The 22,135-nt window shown below is 42.6% G+C and overlaps 1 protein-coding gene and 1 pseudogene across 1 annotated transcript; one reads left to right on the top strand and one right to left on the bottom strand.

Annotated features, from left to right (window-relative positions):
- The window catches only part of LOC102231239, a 44,790-nt pseudogene that overhangs the window by 18,019 nt on the left and 4,636 nt on the right, over positions 1–22,135 (top strand).
- Positions 12,434–14,395, bottom strand: LOC102222089 (transcription factor MafB-like). Its single transcript, XM_005800622.2, has one exon. The coding sequence runs from the start codon at positions 13,965–13,967 to the stop codon at positions 13,020–13,022; it is 948 nt and encodes a 315-aa protein (XP_005800679.1). The 5' UTR covers positions 13,968–14,395; the 3' UTR covers positions 12,434–13,019.

Raw genomic sequence — 22,135 nt, 5'->3', positions numbered from 1 at the left:
TTTAGCGTCAACTATTGTTGGGTTTAAAAAAAGAAAAAGATGAGTAGTTTGCGAAAATGGCCTCTGCTACAAACAGATATTACTCAAAGGGGAAGTGCAGCAGAGAATGTTGTGAGAACGCCCTCGCTGAAAGTGAAGGAGATGACGGTGAAGCAGGAACATGTGCTGGTGCTGCTGACGCAGTGACCTCTGAACTCTGAACCTGGATCTGGGAATGACGGGAAACCCAACCTAACCGTGTACTAGCTAGCTGCAAGTCAGAAAACCAGTAGTTTACTAATTGTTGTTCTCAACTACAAGCTGCTACTAGTGTCTGTCTGCAGGCATTTTAGACATTCAACAACCAACGCAGTGGTCAGACTTTCTGCCACGAAAGCCAAAATTGTTGAGATGAAAGCAAACATATTTTTTAAGTTTACATTTGTTTGGCATTTGTAATTCAATCTGCTCAATAAACTAAAGTAAATGCGCAAGAGTTTATAGAAATGACAGGATCTGTAAGTCATTGTTGAACCAAAACATACAAAGTGTCTTGAACTAACATGTTATTAAAATGCAGGCATACTGCTTATTAATTTTTGGGGGATTGATTGTGGGATAGAATTTTTTTTTTGTTTTTTTTGGCCTAGGTTCACTAACAACAATGGGACGTGGGTAACTCTTTCTTCTAAAGTGCTGGCTATTTTAACCAATGGACCTGGTTAATAAATTAGAAATGATTTTTGTTTTGTCCAGTATTGCAGTTAGGGGCCACACAATCATCCAGAGGACCACAAATAGGCCCCGAGCTGCACTTTGGACATCCCTGAACTAAGGGAACATGCTGACAATCCCTAAAGCGGAAAACGACAACAACAAAAAAGTATTATTGTTGTGGTACAGCAGCCATATTGGATTTTGATGTTAGATTTTATGTAACATTTCAGGCTTTCTACACAGAGGATGTTTTCTTTTTTTTTCTGTTAAATAAAATATAAAACAGTGAAAGTTTAGCCATTTGTGTCTCACGTCCACATGGAAACTGTGTTTTTGGGGAGCCAGAATGTACTTTTTTTTAAAGGGGTTCCAAAGTGAAACTTTGGCCCCCGGGCCTCTGGTTTGACACATGTGGCTTACAGGATAGTGGTTTCTCTCTCTCTCTCTGTTTCACTTTTCATTGCTCAGAACTGTCTTATTGCTCACTAGCCTCATAAGTGACAGACTGCGCTTGCTTGTTAACAGGGTAGTTGCCCCACATTTAACCACTATCCTTACTGCTTTTTCATTCGGTTTGGTCTTGTTTTATGTTTGACTGAAACGAGGCTTAGAAAATGTTCCCATTTCTATGGAAACACATTTCCTGTATGTCCAGACCGCCGGCCTGAGCGTCGGTACGTGCAGGTTGGGAGTCGGAACGGGTCGGACTCAGTGGACGGGCTTTAAAAGTGTTGCTTTCGCTTACTCACCAGCGTGGTGAGTAAGCGAAAGAAGGGCCTCTCTGGTGTGATTCAACTCTCATTCTGACTCCCCAACAAAACGTCTGGATTCTTCAAGTCGTTGCTTTGGTTTCCATACAATCATGCGCTCGCTTGCAACATTTTCACATTACATGTTTCTGCTGCCACTTGCTCCACATGTTCCAAAAAGCAAGCAGATTTTAACGCGTCCCGTGAGAAGAGCTTAATGAACAAACTGGTGCAAAAAAGGAAAAACACAATCGTGTAGTCGCTGACATTATCAGTGGAAATGCATCCAGAACAGAGATAAATGAAATTATATTTTACTGTTACGTAGTAATATTTTTTTGTCTTCCAAAAAAATAATGCATAAAATTACATCTGGCAAAACAAAAGCAAGGTTATGATGGACCAATGAGGATTTCATTGATTGATTAATTTATTTTTAGGTCTGAGGGACAGATTCTGATTATTATCCATCCCACATTTCTCTCTCTAAGGACTTCAACAAACTCCAGGTCCTCTTTGTTGATTATTTTTCAAACACAAACCGACCACGAACGGAAAAATGAACGGCACATTTGTTTTGAATCAGACAGAAAATTACTGTTTTTAAAAGATTTCCTCCATTTATGCTTCATATCAAATATCAACAACCTTTTATGAATTTTTTATTTTTATTTTTTTTTTTTTTAGGAAACTCAAAAAAGTACCTGGAAATTCTGTTTGTTGACGTGTTTGCTGACAAAAAAGGTAGACATTTTTAGTTTTGATGCTTTTAAGAAGAAAATTCTTTTTATTTCAGAATTTTACTAAAAGATTATTGGTCAGAATTACCGATTATTATTATTATTATTGGGCCGCAACAATAATTTAAAGCTACTGAAAGTCAGTGTAAATTATAGTTTTTAATGAAAAGCGACTACTGTTACTCCACTTAGTTTGGTTTTCCAGATATTTGAAGTCATCCAGAACATGTGATGTCTGAGTCAATTTTCCTTTACGGCCCTGCAGAGATATGCTGTGATTGATTTAAGCAATAAGACACTGAGTGAGTGGGGCTCTGAACTGACCAAAGGTTGAAGTCAAGCAAACATCTGTCCCTTTGTTTGAAGATTTGCTGTTAAAAAAATTTTAATTAAATAAAATACGAAGCAAGAGGCTCTTGAGTAGAAGGAAAAAGCAACGTTTGTATTTGTAGTCTTACAAATGACCCGGATCCTTAATTCAAATATCGGATATTGCGATGGCTCAAATTACAAGATGCAACTCTTTTAATATTTGTGGTGCCTGTAAGAAAACATTTACTTTGCTAAAACACCTTGAGATTTTTATTAATAATAATAATAATAATAATAATAATAATAATAATAATAATAATAATAATAATAATAAAATCTTAACCAATTAAACTCTCCTGCCAGTCTTGGTCAGGATTCTTGCAACAAGAAATGTTTCATCTCAATGAGATTTTCCTGGAGTAATAAAGGTTAACAATAAAAAATAATAATAATTTCATAATAATAATTAATAATGGTTTTTGCCTGTAAAGATAAGTTGAGTAGACAGGAATAATACGTTTTCAATCAGAACGCCATTGGGAGCAGAATGCAGAAGCATTCAGTGACTAAACTCACGCAGCAGTTTCCAGATTCCTGCAGCTTCACTTCTCTGATTGGAAATTAAAGAAAATGAAAGAACTACAAGGTGAACTGATGAACTTGATAGTTTTAAAAGCGACTGGTTTTAAATCAGTCGAGAAGTAAACGTGGCGCGCCAACCCATGTGGAGTGACCTCTGCTGATTTATTTATTTATTGTTAAATAAAAGCACCTTTCTTCTTAAGCTTTTACTACTGCATCTAATTTCCAGACTAAAAGCTTCAAAAATGTGTCTTAAAAAGACTTGACGCCATACGCTTTCTTTGTAGCTTGTGCATAAGTGACTGTATGCTGGGACAGGGAGACAACTTGCTGTCAGGCTGCTGTGAATAAACTGCATGAAGCTGATTTATGAGAGTCTGAAACAACAGCCCGTCTGAAACTCAAAGCAAACCGCCATCACACCCTCGATAAGCCCTTGTTTGTTTGCACGTAACCTTTCATTTAAATCTTTTTGAGAAGTCTCCTTTTTTTCCATTAAAGAAGCCAGAACAAAGTACTTCCTGTATCTCAGCCACAAGTAGAACAAACAAGTACTTGGGTTCACTATAGGATAAAGGCCTGCGTCCTCCTAAATAGATCCCTTTTGACAACCGCAGTCATCTGACCGCACCAAACACTTTTTTGTCTCTCCCTTTTATTCCGTTCGCCGGTTATTTTAACGGAGGCTGCACACACGGCGCGTAATCGCAGGGAGAGGCGGTGGATGGCAGGCGGCTGTGAGAGGCAGAGTGACAAAAGCCTCGAATCAGCCGGAGCCAGAGGCCTTCTGAGAAACCTCAAGAACGAGTTACGACACAAGATGGACGCCGGCATGACGCACAAGTGGGAGAGGGACACACCCGGTTCCAAGGAGGCCTCGCTAGACTTTGACCAAAACACATGACTCCGCTTCCATATTCGACTGTAAGCGACGCCCACCGAAAGTCAGCGGGCCGAGGGCTGCTGCCGTGCAAAAACTATTCACACCCCTCGGGTTTTCACTCGCGTTTCGTTGCGTTGGGAAACACGGGCCTTTTGGTGGATTTCGCCGAGATTACGTAACGGAGACTGCGGGCGATTATAAAGTGGCCCTAGTCAAAGTGCTTTCCTTGTAAATGTCTGAAAAAGTATTCGTACCTCTTCGTTTGATGCCCCAAAATAAAACTGGGATGCAGGGTGAGCAATAATCGCACCACGAATTAAAACCAGCTCAATAATTTCCCTTTGCACGATTGGTGCATGTCTTCGGTCTGGTGCTTCGGTCTCAGCTAGTCACTTTTTTTTTTTTGAAGGACAATTTCACTAACGGAGACCTCGGTTTCCATTTTCTGTGTTGTTTTGGGTGTGTTTATTCATTTTGCATATTTACAATGTCTTCCTGTTCCGATGTTACAATGGTCATGAAACAACAAAGTCATCGTTTACTGCGATATCTTCTGAGACAATTTATCGTCCATCAAAATGAGTTAAATAGCCGTATATTATCCTCAGTAAAAGCAACTGTTCTGTTAACTACACTGAAAAACTGACACTGCACATCACCCATCTACACGGTGATGGCCGACTCATGCCGTGGGAATGCAAGAGGCTGCAAAAGCCTCAGTGATTGGGTTGTTGCTTCACTTTCCAGCTAAATGTAAAGCCAGAGCTACAATCGAGGCGTATTCATGTGGCAGCATGGGCCCAGTCAAAGTCCAGATCCGATCTGGACTTGAAAACTGAGGCGCGTCGATGCTCGTCGTCACACAATCTGACTGAGCCGCTGAAATCTTTGCAAAGAAGAAAAAGCAGAAATTTCACTCTTCACAAGTACAGCAGAACACTTGGAGGTGAAATTGGAGTAGAAGGTGATTGTACATGCAAGATCTTCTCGATTTTCATTTTGAAAACCTTATTGGAAACATTTATAATTGTCACATGCATCCACGTCTCGGAACATTGAGCTGTTTATTGTCTCTGCCTCACTGTTCCCGAAAAACCAGAGAGCGTTCCTCTCCTTTCCCCCCCCCCTTTTTTTTTTTTTTTTTTTACTTTTCCTGGACAAAAGCATGTTACAGATACAAACTATCCCAGGGGAATTGGTCTTTTCCAGCTTTCCAGGTTTCGCCAGATCACACATGGTGACAGAGCTGACCCTTAATCAGCCGAGCTTTGTCAACAACAACTGAGAGCCACAATTATCTGCCCTATAGATAGGTAGGCTGCGCTCCGGGATCCGGGGGCTGTGGAAAGGGAAGACGCTGTCAGATTGCAGTGGGGGTGGAGAGAGGAGAGAGAGTCTGCCTTAACCTCTGTGGCTCGTGTTTCTACTGCGTACTAATGGACCCCTGTCATCATTATGGACAGAAACAGGAGGGCGCCTGCCAGCTGCATGACCCCCATAAAACAGGACAGGAAATCCTCACTGGGAATGAAAGGGAAAAGACTCTCTTCTCTTCTCTTCTCTTCTCTTCTCTTCTCTTCTCTTCTCTTCTCTTCTCTTCTCTTCTCTTCTCTTCTCTTCTCTTCTCTTCTCTTCTCTTCTCTTCTCTTCTCTCACACTTATGAAATCAGAGAGCATCACTTGTCCCCGTAGAAGGAAGGAAAGCTGAAGGTGTTGACATTATTGGAATGTATTTTGCTACTTGAAAATCTGGCTTCTTGTCCTTCAGTCATTTTGTAACTGATCTGTTGGTACGCTTAAAGTTTTTTTTTTTTTTTTACCCGAGCATTACCTTTATGACTAGAATTGCTCCTTCAATTTTTATTATTTTTTTAACGATGTCCTTTCCTCACAACCGTTTTGTGAAGTGCAACATCATAGTTGACATGGTGTTTGAGTTTCCCCCTTCTTCCTCCAAATGTAACCATGGTCATTACGGCCCAACACTTCCATTTTTAGTTTCATTAAACCTCGGTGGAAGTCTCTGAAAAATTGCTCCCGAGTCCATTTGCAAACTGCAACATGACATAATGGGTTTATTTTTGGTGTAGTGGATTCTTCGGCCATTTAGCCCAGAACTGATTTTACTTTGGGTAAAAACACTCTCCTAGCGTTTTCACGAGAGTTTTTGCTTTTCTTTGAAGACTGATGCCATTTTTGACCAAAACGCCTCTAGGCCACCGAGCCCGTCTTCTTTCTGAACTTTACGACGGCAGGGCAGTTCGTACGTGGCTTTGTGGCGCATTAAAGCATCTGGAAATCGTAGTTGAAGATGAACCAGACTTGCAAAGGTCTGCAAATATCTTCTTGACTGACTCCTTTTGGTCTTTTCATTATGTTATACAAGGGTTTGTTTTAAAATACATCCACATTCAAATGATTTGTTTTTTAAAAAGCATGAAATTGACATTCAGGCTCTCTCAAATTTCTTAAAAGCATACTAATCTCGGTGTGTGTAAATGTAATTTTTAAATAAAGTATGACGCCTGAATTTCAGTCTAATCTAATGTTTATAAATCACTGATTGGTTTATCACCACAATACATTAATGACCTGCGTTTGTTGTACCAACCTTCCAGAACCTCTTAGGTGTTCTGGTTCTGGGAATGCAGAACCAGAACCAAACATGGAGAAGCAGCATTCAGCTTCTACTGTATGTACCACAAATCTGGAACAAACTTCCAGAAAACTGCAAAAAAAAAAAAAACAACCCGGAACACTGAGTTCCTTTAAATCCAGACTAAAGACTCAGCTGCTTAGAGTTGCTTTTGAAACCTAATCATGAAACACTGATCAATAATCTGATGTGCAAAATGTAATGTTGGCGACTTTGTAATTTTGTGTTTTTATGACGTCAAGCACTTTTTAAACAGTGCATGTACATTTCTGATTCCAGGCGTGTGTTGAGACTGTGAAGCAGTTGCTCTTCCACACGGTGAGAACCCTGTATAATTATTACATATAGTGGATCACCCTTTGCTCTGTTACTAAAGTCCAACAGCCTGTAATGGGACAGGACTTTGTCACACTCCTCTTTAGCAGCGTCCACTGAAACGTGACAGCCTGTTTATCAAGAGGTCCTTCCTATCAGATCCTCAGGAGTTTGTCCGCGGAAAAAACAACAACCCGGAACACATTGTCCCCAGGAAGTCAGGTTCCTTATTACAGCCAATAAGATAGTGAGCTTTATTGTAGTTTGGAGGCTACACATTAATCCACTTCGTTGAATCCTCCACAGCCCATCATGTGATTACTTTAGTCATTACCAGTAGTGCAGTCATAATTACTCTCTAGTCTGTCAGGGTTCGGTGACAGGGGAAAATATGGCATCATGATTTATGCAAGAGGTCCCAATTCCAGTCTCAACCAGAAAAGGAGATGCAAAAAAAAAAAAAATATCACGATCACATGATTTTATATTAAAAAAAGAAACGCCGCACTCGCCTTGTTTCGTGAGCAAGCATGAAAGTGCACACGCGTGAAAGCTTGGGATTGCGAATGCATGTCCGAGTTCTCGTGTGTGTTCGTCTGCGTGTGTGTGCATGTGTTTGTGCGAGCCGCGTCCATGGAGACGTCTGTGTGCGTGTGTGACGGCTGCATGATTCACAGTGTCACAACTGTGAGCAGAAAGGACTGGACATCCTGAGCGGAAACCACAGCGATCGAAGCTGCGTTTCCCTGCAACATCCCAACCTAGCACTCTCAACAAGAGTCACTTGACTGGACCCGCATTTAGGAAGTGAAAGAGGAAGCCCCACTCGTCCATCCTGTCCTCCATCCCGGTCTCTGCTCTGCCGCTTCACGTGAAACGCGCTTGTAGGCCCGCCGCAGAGGGTGTGAGAGTCTTACGGTTGCAAAACAAGAGAGGAAGAACCGGCTGAGGCTGGAAACGGTTTGCTGCCGAGGGTCAAATGTCTGGTCAGTTGACTTTTAGCCACACAAAGAGAGAGGGAGAGAGAGTGAGGAGGTCAGTGTCTATCATTACTGTGAAAGCAGAATGTGGTGATTTGAATGTCAAATGGTAAAGGGTAAATGGACTTATGTAGCGCTTTATCAAGTCCAGAAGACCACAAACGCTTCACACTACATTCAGTCATTCACCCATTCACTTGCTGACGGTGGCAAGATACCGCCAGATTCTGCCCCAAGGTGCTTTGACAGAGGCGAGGCTGCCATGCACTGGCACCACTGGGCCCTCTGACCATCAACAGCAGGCAAGACGGGTGAAGTGTATAACCCCAAGGACACAATGACAAACCGACTGATTCGGGTAACCCATCGATTGCTGGACAAACTCCTACCACCATCGCCACCGTCATCGGTAACGGCTGCTCAGCTCATCACATAACTCTGATTTCTAACAGAGCTCTTGAAGTTATGTTTTGCCCAAGGACACAATGACAGTGGCGGATGTAGTGGGGACTGAACCAGCAGCTCTCAGATTTCGAGACAAATTTCTACCGTCTACTGTTTTTGATATAGACGGTTGTCAACATCAAAAATGGCTACTCGGTTCATCAAATAACTCGTTTATGTATGACAGTCAAGTAAAGACCATGGAGCTTGTCCAAACCAGACATGGGAGGATTGATCCAAAATATTGATATTATATATATTAGATCAAAGTCAGTATCAGTTTCATATTTTTTGTTTGGATTCCCTCTTGAAATGTAATTTTATTCTTGTATTGTAATTTCTGAACTAAAGATCTTGCTTTGAATTGTTCTCAAGATTTTTTTTTACACTTTAAGAAGCAATACCTCAACGTCAATGATATATCAAACGTAAATAATAAGTATCATATCAGCGATACTGGCCCTATTGTTAACTGTATCGGGTCGACACTGAAACACGCCGTATCGCACACCTCCAGTCCAAGCCCCCAGTGTTGAGGGGGCTGATAAAGCAGCTGGAGGTGGTGAGTGGTGGTTGGCTGTGGGGTCGTTTGGCCCCGGCTTTAACCCTGGTGGCTCGTGGCCTCTGGCTGTGTTCATTGGTGTTAGTGTGCGTAGCCTGGCAGCCTGCATTCCTCTGCCTCTCCCCACACAATGGTGAGTATCTGCAGCATTCCTCTGTCTGTGTCCGCTGTCTGAGACGCGGCCGGGCCTTGGCGGACCGCTGCCGCCCAGCCGAGAGGCTGGCACCACGCTCTGCTCAAAACTGAACTTTCTGGCCAACACGCAAAAGTCCTGTGTGGCTGAAATCTAACACTGAATATCCCCCTAAACACACTGTCCGCAGTAAGAAACATGATCATGGTGCCATCGTGCAGGGAGGATGCTTTTCTCTGTCATGGATATGGAAGCTGGTCAGAGAGGATTGGAAAATGTATGCAGGTAAATACAGGGCAGATATGGAAGAAAACCAGGTAAATGCATGCTTTAGAAGGGCCCAGTCAAAGCCTAGACCTAAACCTGGATGAGATTCCTTGCGAAGACTTGAAGCACTGGAAATACGTCAAATCAGACTGAACTTGAGCCATTTTATTTCTGCAGACGTGGAAAGCTGGTGAAGAGATACCCTACAAAAACCTGCAGTTGCAATGGAGGGAGCCGATTGCAAACGCCTGCCACACTTTTCGCATTTTTCACCGCAAAAAGGTTAGAAAGCCACCTATGATTTTCTTCCACTTCATGAATACGTGGCACTATGTCCTGGTCAACTTCAACAGTAAAGTCCATGGAAGTTGGTGCTTGCTTAAGGGACTAAAATGGGTAAAAGTCGAAGGGGTTTGAACACTTTTGAGAAGCACCATAGTCTCGCCTTGTTTTGGTGCAGTTTTTTCCCCTCCTCTCTTTGTCTTGTTCCTCTCCACAGAAGCATGTTTATCCTGGAGCATTTTCCCCTGCTCTCCAGTCGCCTTTCTCTTGTTCTGATGCCACGGCCGTGCAGACACCTATCCCTCCTGCTGACTCAGTAGCCAGCCTGAGGCACTGTGGGCTCAGGGTGTTGGTGGCAGCGATGGAGGGAGGGAGGGAGAACGAGAAGGGAGGGAGGGGAGAGCGAGGCTCCCACATCAGGTCCCACCAGCCTATCACGTGAAAGAGAAAAGAGCTGGCTAATCGTTTCTACAATGGCAAACTGTCACACAGCGCCACAAAACCGCTCTCCTCGCCAACACTTCTACAGTATTATTCCACTGTTCCTTAGAAAGCCCCATGTGATGCGTTCGAGTGCGCAAGCACCCGATGGAAGGGGGGGTATGTGAGGGAAACGGCGTGTTCAGAAAACCGTAGAGATACACCAAAAGATGTGACTTTGTGCACAGAGGCTTGCAAATTAGTTTTGATTTTTCTTTACGTTGCAAACGTGAAACCTGGAGTTTTGTGCATGCGTGTCAAACTGTCACTTTTAGGCACAATGTAACAGAATTTAAAAAGCAATTATGTAATTCACAATCAACCGGACAAAATTCAGTTTACGGCCTCTCAGCAAACGGCTACCTGAGTGGCTTTACAGGCGATAAATAAGATTTAAAAGAGAGGCAGCAGACGTTTGGTAGAACAGACGCAGGTTTATGAACCTTCCACTGGTCACGTTAAGATAAGGTTTCCTGGTGTGTTTTTTTTTTTTTTCTGCTACGTCACAGCAAGCAGACCTTAGCAGATCGGGCCAGTTTTTTTTTTGCTTTTTGTTTTTCTTTTTCTAGAAAAGCAGAACTGCTTTCCGTTGAACGGACAGATGAGCTAAGCGCCGTCCACCGGGGTCATCCGTGTTCCAGCAAATTCCTGTCAACTGAACCACCTCGCTCCCAGTTGGGCTCTCGCTGGCAGGAGAGGAGTTACAAAGTGTCCTGTGACAGCCAAAAAAAAAAAAAAAACACTCTCTAAGATTCTCATAGAGGAGGTTATAAACTCCCTTTTACAATGTGACCACTTATCAACCATTATCACCCTGGCCTTGGGACTATTACGGTCATCCAAATATTGTTGTAGTGTTGCACTGGGAATGATCTTCAGTCCGGAACTTTGCTGTTAAGTTTTCACACACACACACGCACACACACACACATATGTTAAAAAAAGAGAGAGGAAAAACAACAAAACGACGTATCGAGTGAGAAAATTCCTCCAGAGCGGGGCCAGCTGCGCCGTGTGCTGCTTGTTTCTCTCTTCCTCTGGCGATGAATGCAGAGGTGATGTGTTTGTCTGAGGAAGAGAGTCGAGGGGAAGCCTGATTTCCACTCTGTTTTATCTGTGCCCCGCAGCCCACCACCCCCGCCCGATACCCCGCCGCGCTTTCACAGGCCTAGGGGTCCCACAGGAAGCAGCACTGCGCAGAGGGCAAAGGTCAGGGAACGACCATTCGCCGATGCACAACGCCAAGCGGGTCCGCCGAACCGCTCCGGCTCAAAAATAAAAACTAAGAAGTGAGTTTCGTTGCAGGGAATTATTTTAAAGTGGCAGAATATTGAGGAAGCGACGTCTGCGCCGGCACACATCTGTTTCCTTTTCGTGTTTATGTGCGTCGTGCTGCGCTTTCCTGCTGCAAGCTCATCTATGCAGTATGGCTCTGTCTTTCTCTCTCCTTTTTTCTTTGCTTTAGTCCAATTTGACATGATTAATATCACCAAGACAAAAGTGTTTGACAAGGTTCCTGTAAATGTAAAGCGTTATCTAGAGATGCACCGATCAATCAGCCAGAGCTTGAAAAGAGCCGATGAAAACACTGGAAAATCAGATTTTCAGCCATGTTCACCGAAGGCATCAGCGTTCAAACCTTCCCTACTTTCAGTCCATAAACGCATCCATTAACGCTATCGTCTTTAATTGCACCTTTAATAAAAAGATTAGAGGTGTAAAGATTTGATGCATGAATGGAGATAATCCTGTGACAAAACAAAACCCTAAAAAAAAAAATGTAACTGGCAGCTTTATTGCACCAAAACTAGAAACTCCCACCAGTTTTGGTCCATCAACGCGTCGATTAAAAACGTGCTCTTGGACGAACTGCACTTGGATTTATTAAAACCAGCATAAATAGGAGCTAATCTTGCAACTTGTTAGTCTTTTCATGCTATCAAAAATGACTCCAATACATTTATTTTATGAGTAGTAGTTCTTAGTGGAAAATAATCAATAAGCAACAGCTGAAACACTAAAAAGAAACTACATCCTGCATCATTTCTGCTCCATAAAAGCATCGACCAGCAGCTTCTCTTTTCTTTCATGCACTTTTTGTGTGGAATAAAACTGACTCAGTCGTGTTGTAGCGGCAGGAGAGACTGCAATATTGGCAGATCAGACCTCAAAGGAAAACTGGAAGTTGGTATCGGCTAAAAAAAAAAAAAAAAAAAAAAAACACAAATCGGTGCATCTCTGTGACAAACTAATCTGACAAGATGACGAAGATGAGGAAGAGTGTGAGGTGATATTGCACGGTAGCGATGGTTCGTAGCAGGAAAATGATTTGTCTGCAGGTAAGACTCAAAGTTAAACTGTCGGATTAGGTTTATTGATCCAAATAAATGCAAAAAAAACAAACAAACAAACAAAAAAAAAACAACAACCAAAAAACAGATATTAGATGGAAAAAAACTACATATATATTTTGTATAATTAGATATTTTTTGGAAGAAAGGCTGATGCTGTCCAGCAGAATCCAATTCACAAAGAGTGTGACTTGTTTAAGTAATTCATTCTCTCCCACCCAAACCCACTCACAAATAAAAAAAACAAGCATAAACACAAACCATGATTTGAGCAATAAAAAGAAAAGCAGAGTGGAAAACAAAAATCACCTCAATAAAAATTAACCATTAACTAAATGATTACATGGATGCTAATAAAAGCAAATCTGATTTCAAGTATTTCCTTTCAGACAAAATACAGCTAAGCTATGGCAGTATAAAATAAAAACATCTCATACATGACCAGCATGCATGCATCACTGCAATCCCCCCCCTTCCCCACTCATTTTCATTAGTTGTTTTTTTTTGTTTTGTTTTGTTTTTTAAACTATTATCTCAGTCAATGATGGGGATGAATTTTGTTGCTGCTGTTGTTTTAAATGACTAACTCACATTAAATACTCTGGTGAGGAAGGGTTGTCGCTGGTGGAGCCGGTTTCGTGGTAGCAGTTCGCACCGGACAGCTTCTCGCATTTAAGTTTGTACGCGTCCCTCTCCCGGACCAGCCTGCTCAGTTCGTGCTTCAGCTGCTCCACCTGCGTCACCAGGCTCGTCTTCTCGTGCTCCAGGATGTGCTTCTGCTGCACGCGCTTGAAGCGGCACGACTGCGCGTAGCCCCTGTTCTTCAGGGTCCGGCGCTTCTGCTTCAGCCGCATCACCTCCTCCTTGCTCAGGCCCCGCAGCAGCCGGTTGAGCTCCCTGACGGACATGGAGACCAGCTGGTCGTCCGAGAAGTGCATCTCCGCGTTGGACCGCCGGTCGTGGCGGCCGTGCGGCGGCTGCTGGAGCTGGTGGTGAGCCCCGAGGACCTGCTGGGCCTCCGGCGACTCCGGGGACTCGCTCCCCATTTCGTCTTTCAGATAGGGGTCTTGGCAGTGGCTGCCCGGGATGCCCTGCATGTCGGGGTGACCCGGGAGGCCCGGGTAGTGCTGGACGGGGTCGCTCAGGGGGCCGTAGCCGTCGTAGTCCGGCTGGTAGGACTGCGGGTGGTGGCCGTGGGGCGCAGACGGGTGTCCCTGCTGCGTCGTGGCCCCTATTAGGGCCTCCATCGCATCCTCGGGCGTCAGGCCGAAGGCTTGGGGGTACATCTGATGAGGGTACCCGCCGTTGTTGTTGGGTATCCAGAACTGGTCGCTCCCGGGGTTGGTTCTGAGCTCGTTCGGGTTGACGTTTGGCGACGAGGGGACCGAGTTGCAAGGCGTGCTGCCCGGGGTGGAAGAGACAGAGTCCGGTCTCTGCAGCTGGCCGCACGGCCCGATGAAGGAGCGGTCCAGGCTCTGCATGGTCTCCTTCTTGACGCCGAACTTCATGAAGTCAAAGTCGTTGGCGAAATCCATGGGGAGTATTGTGCAGACCCCCCACCACCACCACCACCACCACTCCAAGTTAGGGTGTGATACAGAGCAAGGTGGCCTCGTCACGCAGCTCCAAGCGGCCACATATATTTCATGCAGTGACAGGAGGAAAAAAAGGGGCCTCACTTGCAAAAAGAAAAATGGAAAGTACCTCCAAACTTTAAAATCAAGTATTTAAAAAAAAAAAAAAAAAAGGGAAAAAAAAGTATCTTCCACACCTAATGAGCGCTGCCTGCCCGAGTGGAGGAACCTCCAATCTGAGAGTTGTGAGGACTCCTGAACGCTGGACGCACCTCTGTGAGCTCAGGAGAAGCGCACTTTCTTCATAAAGCAGAACTGACACGAAGTCACGCCTTCCAGACTACACCTCCACGCTGCTCTCCAATGGAAACATGCTGAACAGGCCGATTTGCATAAAAGCTATTCCGTGTCTCCCCCTCCTACAGTCCACGGAAGGTTTTTTTTATTTAAAAAAAAAAACAAACAAAAAAAAAACACCAGTATGTAAAGATGATTGTTCTACCAATTTTAATTTAGATTTGCTTCTGACTCATAGTGGTGTGTGCTGTCAGACTGAATTTTTAGAGAGCAGGGGGGCATTATTAATCCTTTACCACAGAATAAATCTAATCTAAATTGAGTCTGAAATACCCTACTTTTTCACATTATTTATTTATTTATCATGAAATAAAATAAAAAAAATACTGAGACAAAAAGAAAGCAGCGAGTCAGGTCATTTAAAACAACACTGGTTTATGTTGTCTTCCGAGTTGTACTTTTGTGAATACTGACATCTTGTGGACAAAAGTTCACACTGCAGGTGCAAGATGAGGGATTTCCCAAACTTAAAACGGTGACGTGCCAAGACCACGTTCAGTGCAGCCTGTCTGCTTTTTTAAATCAACAATAAAACAGTGCTGTTTTTAGATCAAGTCAAAAATTAAAAAAATACACTACGGAAAACATAATACTGACAAAATAAATGCTGGCAATAAGAATATTGACAATATTTTTGCATGTGCCTTCCTAGAAACTTAATGAGCAGTTTCTAATAAAGTTGCTGATTTGATTTGATTTATTAATTTTTTTTGAGACACATTCATGAGGCGGATGAAAAAGGACGTGGTTACAAAATTTTTCGGCTTTGCACGTTTGTTGTGGTCCAAACCGTTTTCCTGTTTGTAAGACAACAAGCTCGGCCAGGTTGGATAGATAAAGTCCGTGACCATCAGTTTTCAGGTTTTACCACTAATTCTCAATGTATTTTTGGTTTGGACTTTGACTGGGACACTTAATCACACACACACACATGCATTGTTTTAAACCATTCCGCTGTAGTTCTGGCTATACGTTTGTACTGATTGTCCTGTGACCACCACCATGTTCCACAGTGGGAAAGTAGTAAAGTGAAGCCTGGTGGTCTGCCAGGTTTATGACACACTGGGGGAAACCCTGATGTCAACAACAAAACATTGTTTTGTGAGTAGGTTTTCTAGCCACAAGCTAATTTGCCAACCCAGTCCTTGGTTTGAACTTTTAGTTTTAAAAGACTTTTAATTAATACATTCCCCTCACACACACACATACATTAAATTACTGTGACTATTAACAAGAAAAACCCAAAAATGCACATTCATGAATACTAATTCTCCTCAACAAAGTAAGCAAGACTTCTAACAATTTGCTTCGTACCAGGTTTTCTGTGTTCTTGACTATTAGGCGTCTTGACGTCAAATTAAGCAGTGGATCTTCTTCACCTCCTCCAGAGTTACCATGGAGATCTTAGCTGCTTCTCTTATTTGATGTCACCTTGTCCAGCCTGTCAGTTTAGGTGGAAGGCCGTGTCTAGGTTGTTTGTGGTCGAGCCGTGCTCTCTCCATTGTCAGATGATGGGGATAGTGTTTTCCTTTACGCTATCACAGCTTTAAACATCTCCACTATGTCCGCCCTGGCCTGTCAGCTGTGTTTCTTGGCATTCATGATTCTGTTTGTTCACTAATGTCCTCTAGCCAGCCTCCACAGAAAGCCCCAAAACAGACTAAAACCTGAGTGATTACACACACGTGTCAACATGTATTCCTATTGCAAAGGATCTCAAAGGGTTACGGAGCGCGCCCTGAGGTGACCCTCTGTCAACGCTTACTACCAGTGAAAATCTCACTGACAAAACCTAAAGGACTCGAGCCAAAACCAATAAAAATTACTGCAAAAGAGTGGCCTGGCATTGTTTAAGCTAGTTTGATTTTCTGGGAATTGAGGAAAAAGAGGAGACAGTGTGACTGAGTAAGGATTTCTCAGGGACGCATACCAGGACATGTGCCAAGAGACCCGAGTGATTGTATAAGTTATGGGAAACATAGGACTATAAAAGCCAAACAGTGAATATAGTAATTACTGTGCATGAAAACATGAAGCCCTCTGTAAACGTATTCCGAGCACGCAAAGCAAACCGCCAATTCCTAATATATCCATCCCGCTTTTGCACATTTTGTCACATTAGAACCACAAAACTTAGTGGAATTTATTGGGATTTTATACAAAAGAGCAACACAAAGTGGTACAAAATTGTGAAGGAAAATGATACATGGTTCCTATTTCTTTTCCCAAAAAGAATGCAGGATGCATTTATGTTCACGCCTCTGTACTATAATACCACCAAATCAAATCTAATACACTCAACTGCCTTCAAAATCGTTAAATAAAATCACTTTGGGTGAAATGTCTTCTCAGTATTAATGGAGCTTTTCTGAGAAGGATCCAAACCTAGCAAGACTTTGGCCTAAACTAAAGAGAAGCAACCAAGAGACCCACAGGACACTTATGAGTTTTGCTCTCCACAAATCTGTTCATTATGGGAAGTCATATTCATAAGAAAGTCATAGAAAGTTATGTTTGCCACAAGTGAGGTAAAGGTCGCAGCAAACACGTGGAAGAAGGCGCTCTGGTCAGATAACACCAAAATGTATCATGTTGGCCTACATCAAAAAAGGTTTTTTAGCAGAAAACTATCGGTTCACATCACCCTGAATGAAAGAGGCCCTTAAAACATCACGGAGTGGAGCTGTCCCAGTTTTCAGCAGGGACAGAGAAGCTGATCAGAGTTGATGAGAAAGACCAGAGCAAAACAGGAAGAAAACCTGTAAAAATTTGAAATCCAGAAACCCAATCTCTACGCAGACGTACTAAAGAAACCTGGCAGTTACCATCCATCCATCCATTTTCTAACACACTTGTCCCTTAGTGGGGTCGGGAGGTGCTGGTGCCTATCTCCAGCTAACGTTCTGGGCGAGAGGTGGGGTCACCCTAGACAGACTGCATGGAGTCTGTCGCAGGGAAACACAGAGGCAGACAGGACAAACAACCACACACTCACACCTAGGGAGAATTTAAAGAGACCAATTAACCTGACTGTCATGTTTTTGGACTGTGGGAGGAAGCCGGAGAACCTGGAGAGAACCCACCATGCACAGGGAGAACATGCAAACACCACGCAGAAAGACCCCGGGCCTGGAATCGAACCCAGGACCTTCTTGCTGCAAGGCAACAGCTCTACCAACAGTTACTAAAGAGAGTAAATTATTAAAGGGTCAGTATCATGTGAAATCAACTTTTATGAGCTTTACATCGTGTTATTCCCTCATCAAAAATATACCTCGAGTGTTGCCTTGATTCTTTCATGCATGTTTGAGAAATGCTGTAGTCTCCATGGCAACCACTCAGTTGCCATGTACAAAACGCTTGAATGGACTTAGTGCCGCCTTGGAGACGCAGCTCCTCCTCCGCAGCTCCAGTTTCCAAGTTTCTGTCTCACAGAGCAGCCCTCCCCTGCAACTCCCAAACTCAGCTCCTTCAGACTAGCCAGCAGCAATTAGCAAAGACCTGGTGGAGCTGCTGAGCTCATTATAGGAGCTACTTCTCAGTGTAATGTTGTTAAAGACGATGTTAAAGGGTTAATAGAGGAGCGATGTTTTGATGACTTACTGAAGATTTCAGAAAGAGCAGGAGCTTTTAAAGAGACACAGGCCCAATTTCAACAAGATCACATTTCTTGTAAGTCATATTTGATATATACAGCATGTGTCCAAACTTTTGGTCTGTACTATATATATATAAGTTTATTTATTTATTTATTTTGACAAGAGAGCCTCATTACAAGGCATATTTTTATTTATTGAATATGACTATGCATGTTAGAATGGCCCAGTCAAAGTCTAGAACTACTGTAAATTCAATTGAGGATGTGTGTCATTCTATGAAAACTACAAACCATTTCCATCCTATCTGACTGGGCTTGTGCTATTTTCACACTATTTACTAATTCGGCAGCGCCCGCAGGAACATATTTTCACTGCATTTCAATCTGAGGCCTCAGAATAGAAGCCCTTGAAGACACCTTCAACACTATTCATGTCTTTATTTGTAAAAAAAAATAATTCAAAAACCATTTATTGTTTCACCACTTCCCAAAATTGCACTATTTTGTGTTCAGTTTATTGCATAGTTCCAAATAAAACATATTAAATACATGTGAACGCTCTGCAAGGCTCTGCATGTTTATGAGTCACCATGGCGACGCCTTATCTGCATCTGCAGGCGTCTACAAGAAATGGGTCACAGCTCACTTCACTGGGTTGCTGCTTTACAGACGATGAGGCTTGAAGGATGAACACTTTCATTTTCCACGGACCTTGATTGGTCTTCCAGGACCTGGTGGCATGTTTTTCAGGTTTTTTGATTTCCAAACAACCATAAGACGACCTTTGAAATGTAGCTAGTTTAAACTCATCCCGTAACACCAGGACGGTGCATACCAGCATGTCTTCCAGCAAACGACAATAACCATCACAAAGTTCTTTTTTTCCCCCTTCCTAGTTCATTGTTGAGTCATTTCTAAGTGATACTCTACGCTACATAGAAACGAGCTTGGACGAAAACACAGTGACAAGGTGGATAGAAGTACTTTTCTGTAAATATTGTTTCAGTTATTCGTTTCAAATTGAAGCCACAATTCATTTAAAATGTTTATTTGTTAACATCTGAGAATCTCTGTTTAAAATAAACAAGCAACACATTGGAGGATCATTTTAACACCTCAATGCCACGTCTTTGCCTTTCTGCCTTAACTGTACACACAACGTCTACGCCTCAGGGCAATGCTTCGTCACTTCAGCTATTTTATAAACACAAAAGTCTATAATGAAAGGTGAGCTTCATTTACTGCTCAGTCCAGGTATAGCAAACATGGAGCGAACAAGCAGCATAAGGAGAAAGACCATAGCGAGACAACATAAGACGGAAGTCATGATTGCGGGAGAACAGCTCAGGTACGGTGGGAAGATGGGGGGGCGAGAGTACATTATGTGGGTTTACGGCTCAGATAAAGTTCAAAACCCATCGATGACTTGAACGTGGATTTAAGGTTGAGGCTTCACGACGGAAAACTGATCAAGGATCGGCGGTACCACCTGCGGACGTATCCGAACTGCTTTGTGGCGCAGGAGCTGATCGACTGGCTGGTGAGTCACAAGGAGGCTTTGGATCGGGCGACGGCTGTTTGTCTCATGCAGCACCTCATGGACCATGACATCGTTCATCACGGTGAGAGAGGTGCAGATCCTAGACACTTTATTGGTGGTACCCATGTCAACCATATAACCCAAATAGTGGATTAGCAAATCACGTCAGAAACTTAAAGGTGAATCATTATATATTTTCCAGACCCATAGTATCATTTTGTAGTACAATCCAGTAACTATGTCACCCTCAGATGTACAAATGCTGCGTATGTCAAACCTGACTTAAAGGAAATACGACTTGAAATTAGGTCTCTGTCTCTTTAAGATGCTCCTACTCTTTCCAACTTCCGACATCAAGATGTCGTCACAATCCTTCTCATACAGTTTACAACTGTTCTTAAGCGCCTTTCACTGAGAATTCATGTGATGAGCTCAGCAGACGTGCAGTTCCACCAGGTGTTTGTTAATTGCTGCTGCCGCTAGTCTGAAGGATAGTGGGAGTGGGGTGCTCTGTGAGGCGGAAGCTTGGAAACTGCAGCTTTGTGGAAACAGGCGGAGCTTTGTGAGAGCAAGCTTTTAGGCAAAACATATGGTTGACATGGGAGATTAAAGGACTTTTTAAGAATCGAAGCAACACTCCAGGTATGTTTTTTGATGAGGGTATAACATTATACCATTATATAAAGCTAAAAAAAGTCAATTTTACACAATATCCTCCCTACCCTTTTAATACATATGAACATCTGGATATGCTAACATTCTAACCAAGGTTGGGTGAAGAGCGGGGATTTAAGGGACTGCAAACATGAGACGGTCGTTTGGATTTTCACACACAGTCATCTCCTGGGTTTACTGTGAACGATGTGAAAAGATTAAAATAAAAAAAATCCATGTAGCAGCAGACGTGTGGACAAAAGTACCATGTTGGTGTCAAAGGTCAGAGGAGGGTGGGAGCTTCCAATCATGGTTGTTGCAGCAACGGCACCAAAATATCTGAGGATGTTTCTGACACTTTGATGAATCTGTATCACAAAGAATCAAGGCAGTCCTGAAGTAGGAAGGGGGTCCGACCTGTTACTAGCAATGTGCTTGTAATAAAGTGGCCAGTCAGGGTGAGCAAGTGTAATTTTAGTAGATATTAGATGTTTCTGAAGCGCTCTCTGCGCATGTTAAACCGTGTGCTGCTTTTTCTCCTTAGTCTGTGACAAGAGACCTGAATTCAAGGACGCCAAACTGTTGTATCGTTTTCGCAAGGATGACGGCACATTTCCCTTCAACACTGAGGTGAAAATCTTCATGCGAGGACAAAGCCTGTATGAAAAGTAAGAACTCAATACAAAAAAAAACAAAGTCTGCCGACTGAAAATAGCTTGGTCGTGTGACTGGGAGGAGTACCGAAGACAATGCAATGCTTTGTGAAAAATTTCAAATATCTATTATCATTTTTAAATAAAAGTTCTTGAATTTGATTCAAGTTGTTGTGGAAAAGTTGGCAAAGTGGCATGTTTACCACTGTGTTGCATCACCTCTTTTCCAGCAATTCTCTGTAGACGTTTCTGAGGTAGAAAAAAAGAAGAAGAAGAAGAAGATATGTTTCTGAAATCTCCATTCAGAGAACTCTTTCCTGTTACAGTTGGCTGCTTAGTTTGCATGGCACCACAACTCTAAATACAAATCCATGTAGACTTCGTTTTAAAATTAAGGAAGTTTGTACTTGGTTGGTTTCCTTTGCTGTGATGATGCCTCTGGTAATATATATATAATAAATATATATATATATATATATATATATATATATATATATATATATATATATATATATATATATAGAGAGAGAGAGAGAGAGAGAGAGAGAGAGAGAGAGAGAGAGAGAGAGAGAGAGAGAGAGAAATATATGTATATATTATATAGAGAGAAATATATATATATTTGTGCCATGTTTGTTCAAAAATGCATTTGGTTGAGCAGCAGAGTTTAGTCTGTGAAAATCTTACAGAATGATGAAAGTATTCACAGTGCTTCACTTTTTTTTGGACATTTTATCATGCTACAGCCTTCTTCCAAATTGTATTAAATCACTAGCAGAACTCCACTGGACACTGGCAGGGAAAACTATGGTAATTGTTTTATGGACATAAACCACATAATCTGCTTGCCGCTCAACCAAATGCATCTTTTCCAGAGTTGTGGCAAAACTAAAAGGGAACAAGCAGGGTTTTTTTTTTATTTTGAAGATTTATTTAAAGGCAGCACATTTTTAAATGTAATATTATGCCTCTGTCAAGGAAGATGAATTGCTTTTAACACATCTAAGGGGATAAGTAACTGAATTATTACACTAACTAATGATCTACGTATTTCCTTTCTCAAATTTCCAGAACGTTGTTCTGAGAGAATTTGTTTTGTGATTTCAATCGCCGGTTCTTTTCAGTCTCGTCGCCGACAAAAACTCCATCCTGCTGCAGCTGAGGGAGGAGCACGGGGTTTTGTATCAGCGCTCGTTTCCGGGCTACCAGCTGATTGACTGGCTCCTGCAGAACGGGGAGGTGGAGAGCAGGCGTCAGGGAGTGGAGTTGAGTCGGGCGTTGCAGGAGCATGGCATCATTCAACACGGTGAGCGCAGAGCTCGTTTGC

This window comes from Xiphophorus maculatus, chromosome 20 (assembly GCF_002775205.1).
Source record: "Xiphophorus maculatus strain JP 163 A chromosome 20, X_maculatus-5.0-male, whole genome shotgun sequence".
In the NCBI taxonomy this organism is placed as follows: domain Eukaryota; kingdom Metazoa; phylum Chordata; class Actinopteri; order Cyprinodontiformes; family Poeciliidae; genus Xiphophorus; species Xiphophorus maculatus.
This window is presented reverse-complemented; position numbering and strand designations above follow the sequence as displayed.

Excerpts from the sequence above, each read along its gene's own strand:
- LOC102222089 (XM_005800622.2), bottom strand. The coding sequence starts at position 13,967 with ATGGATTTCGCCAACGACTTTGACTTCATGAAGTTCGGCGTCAAGAAG.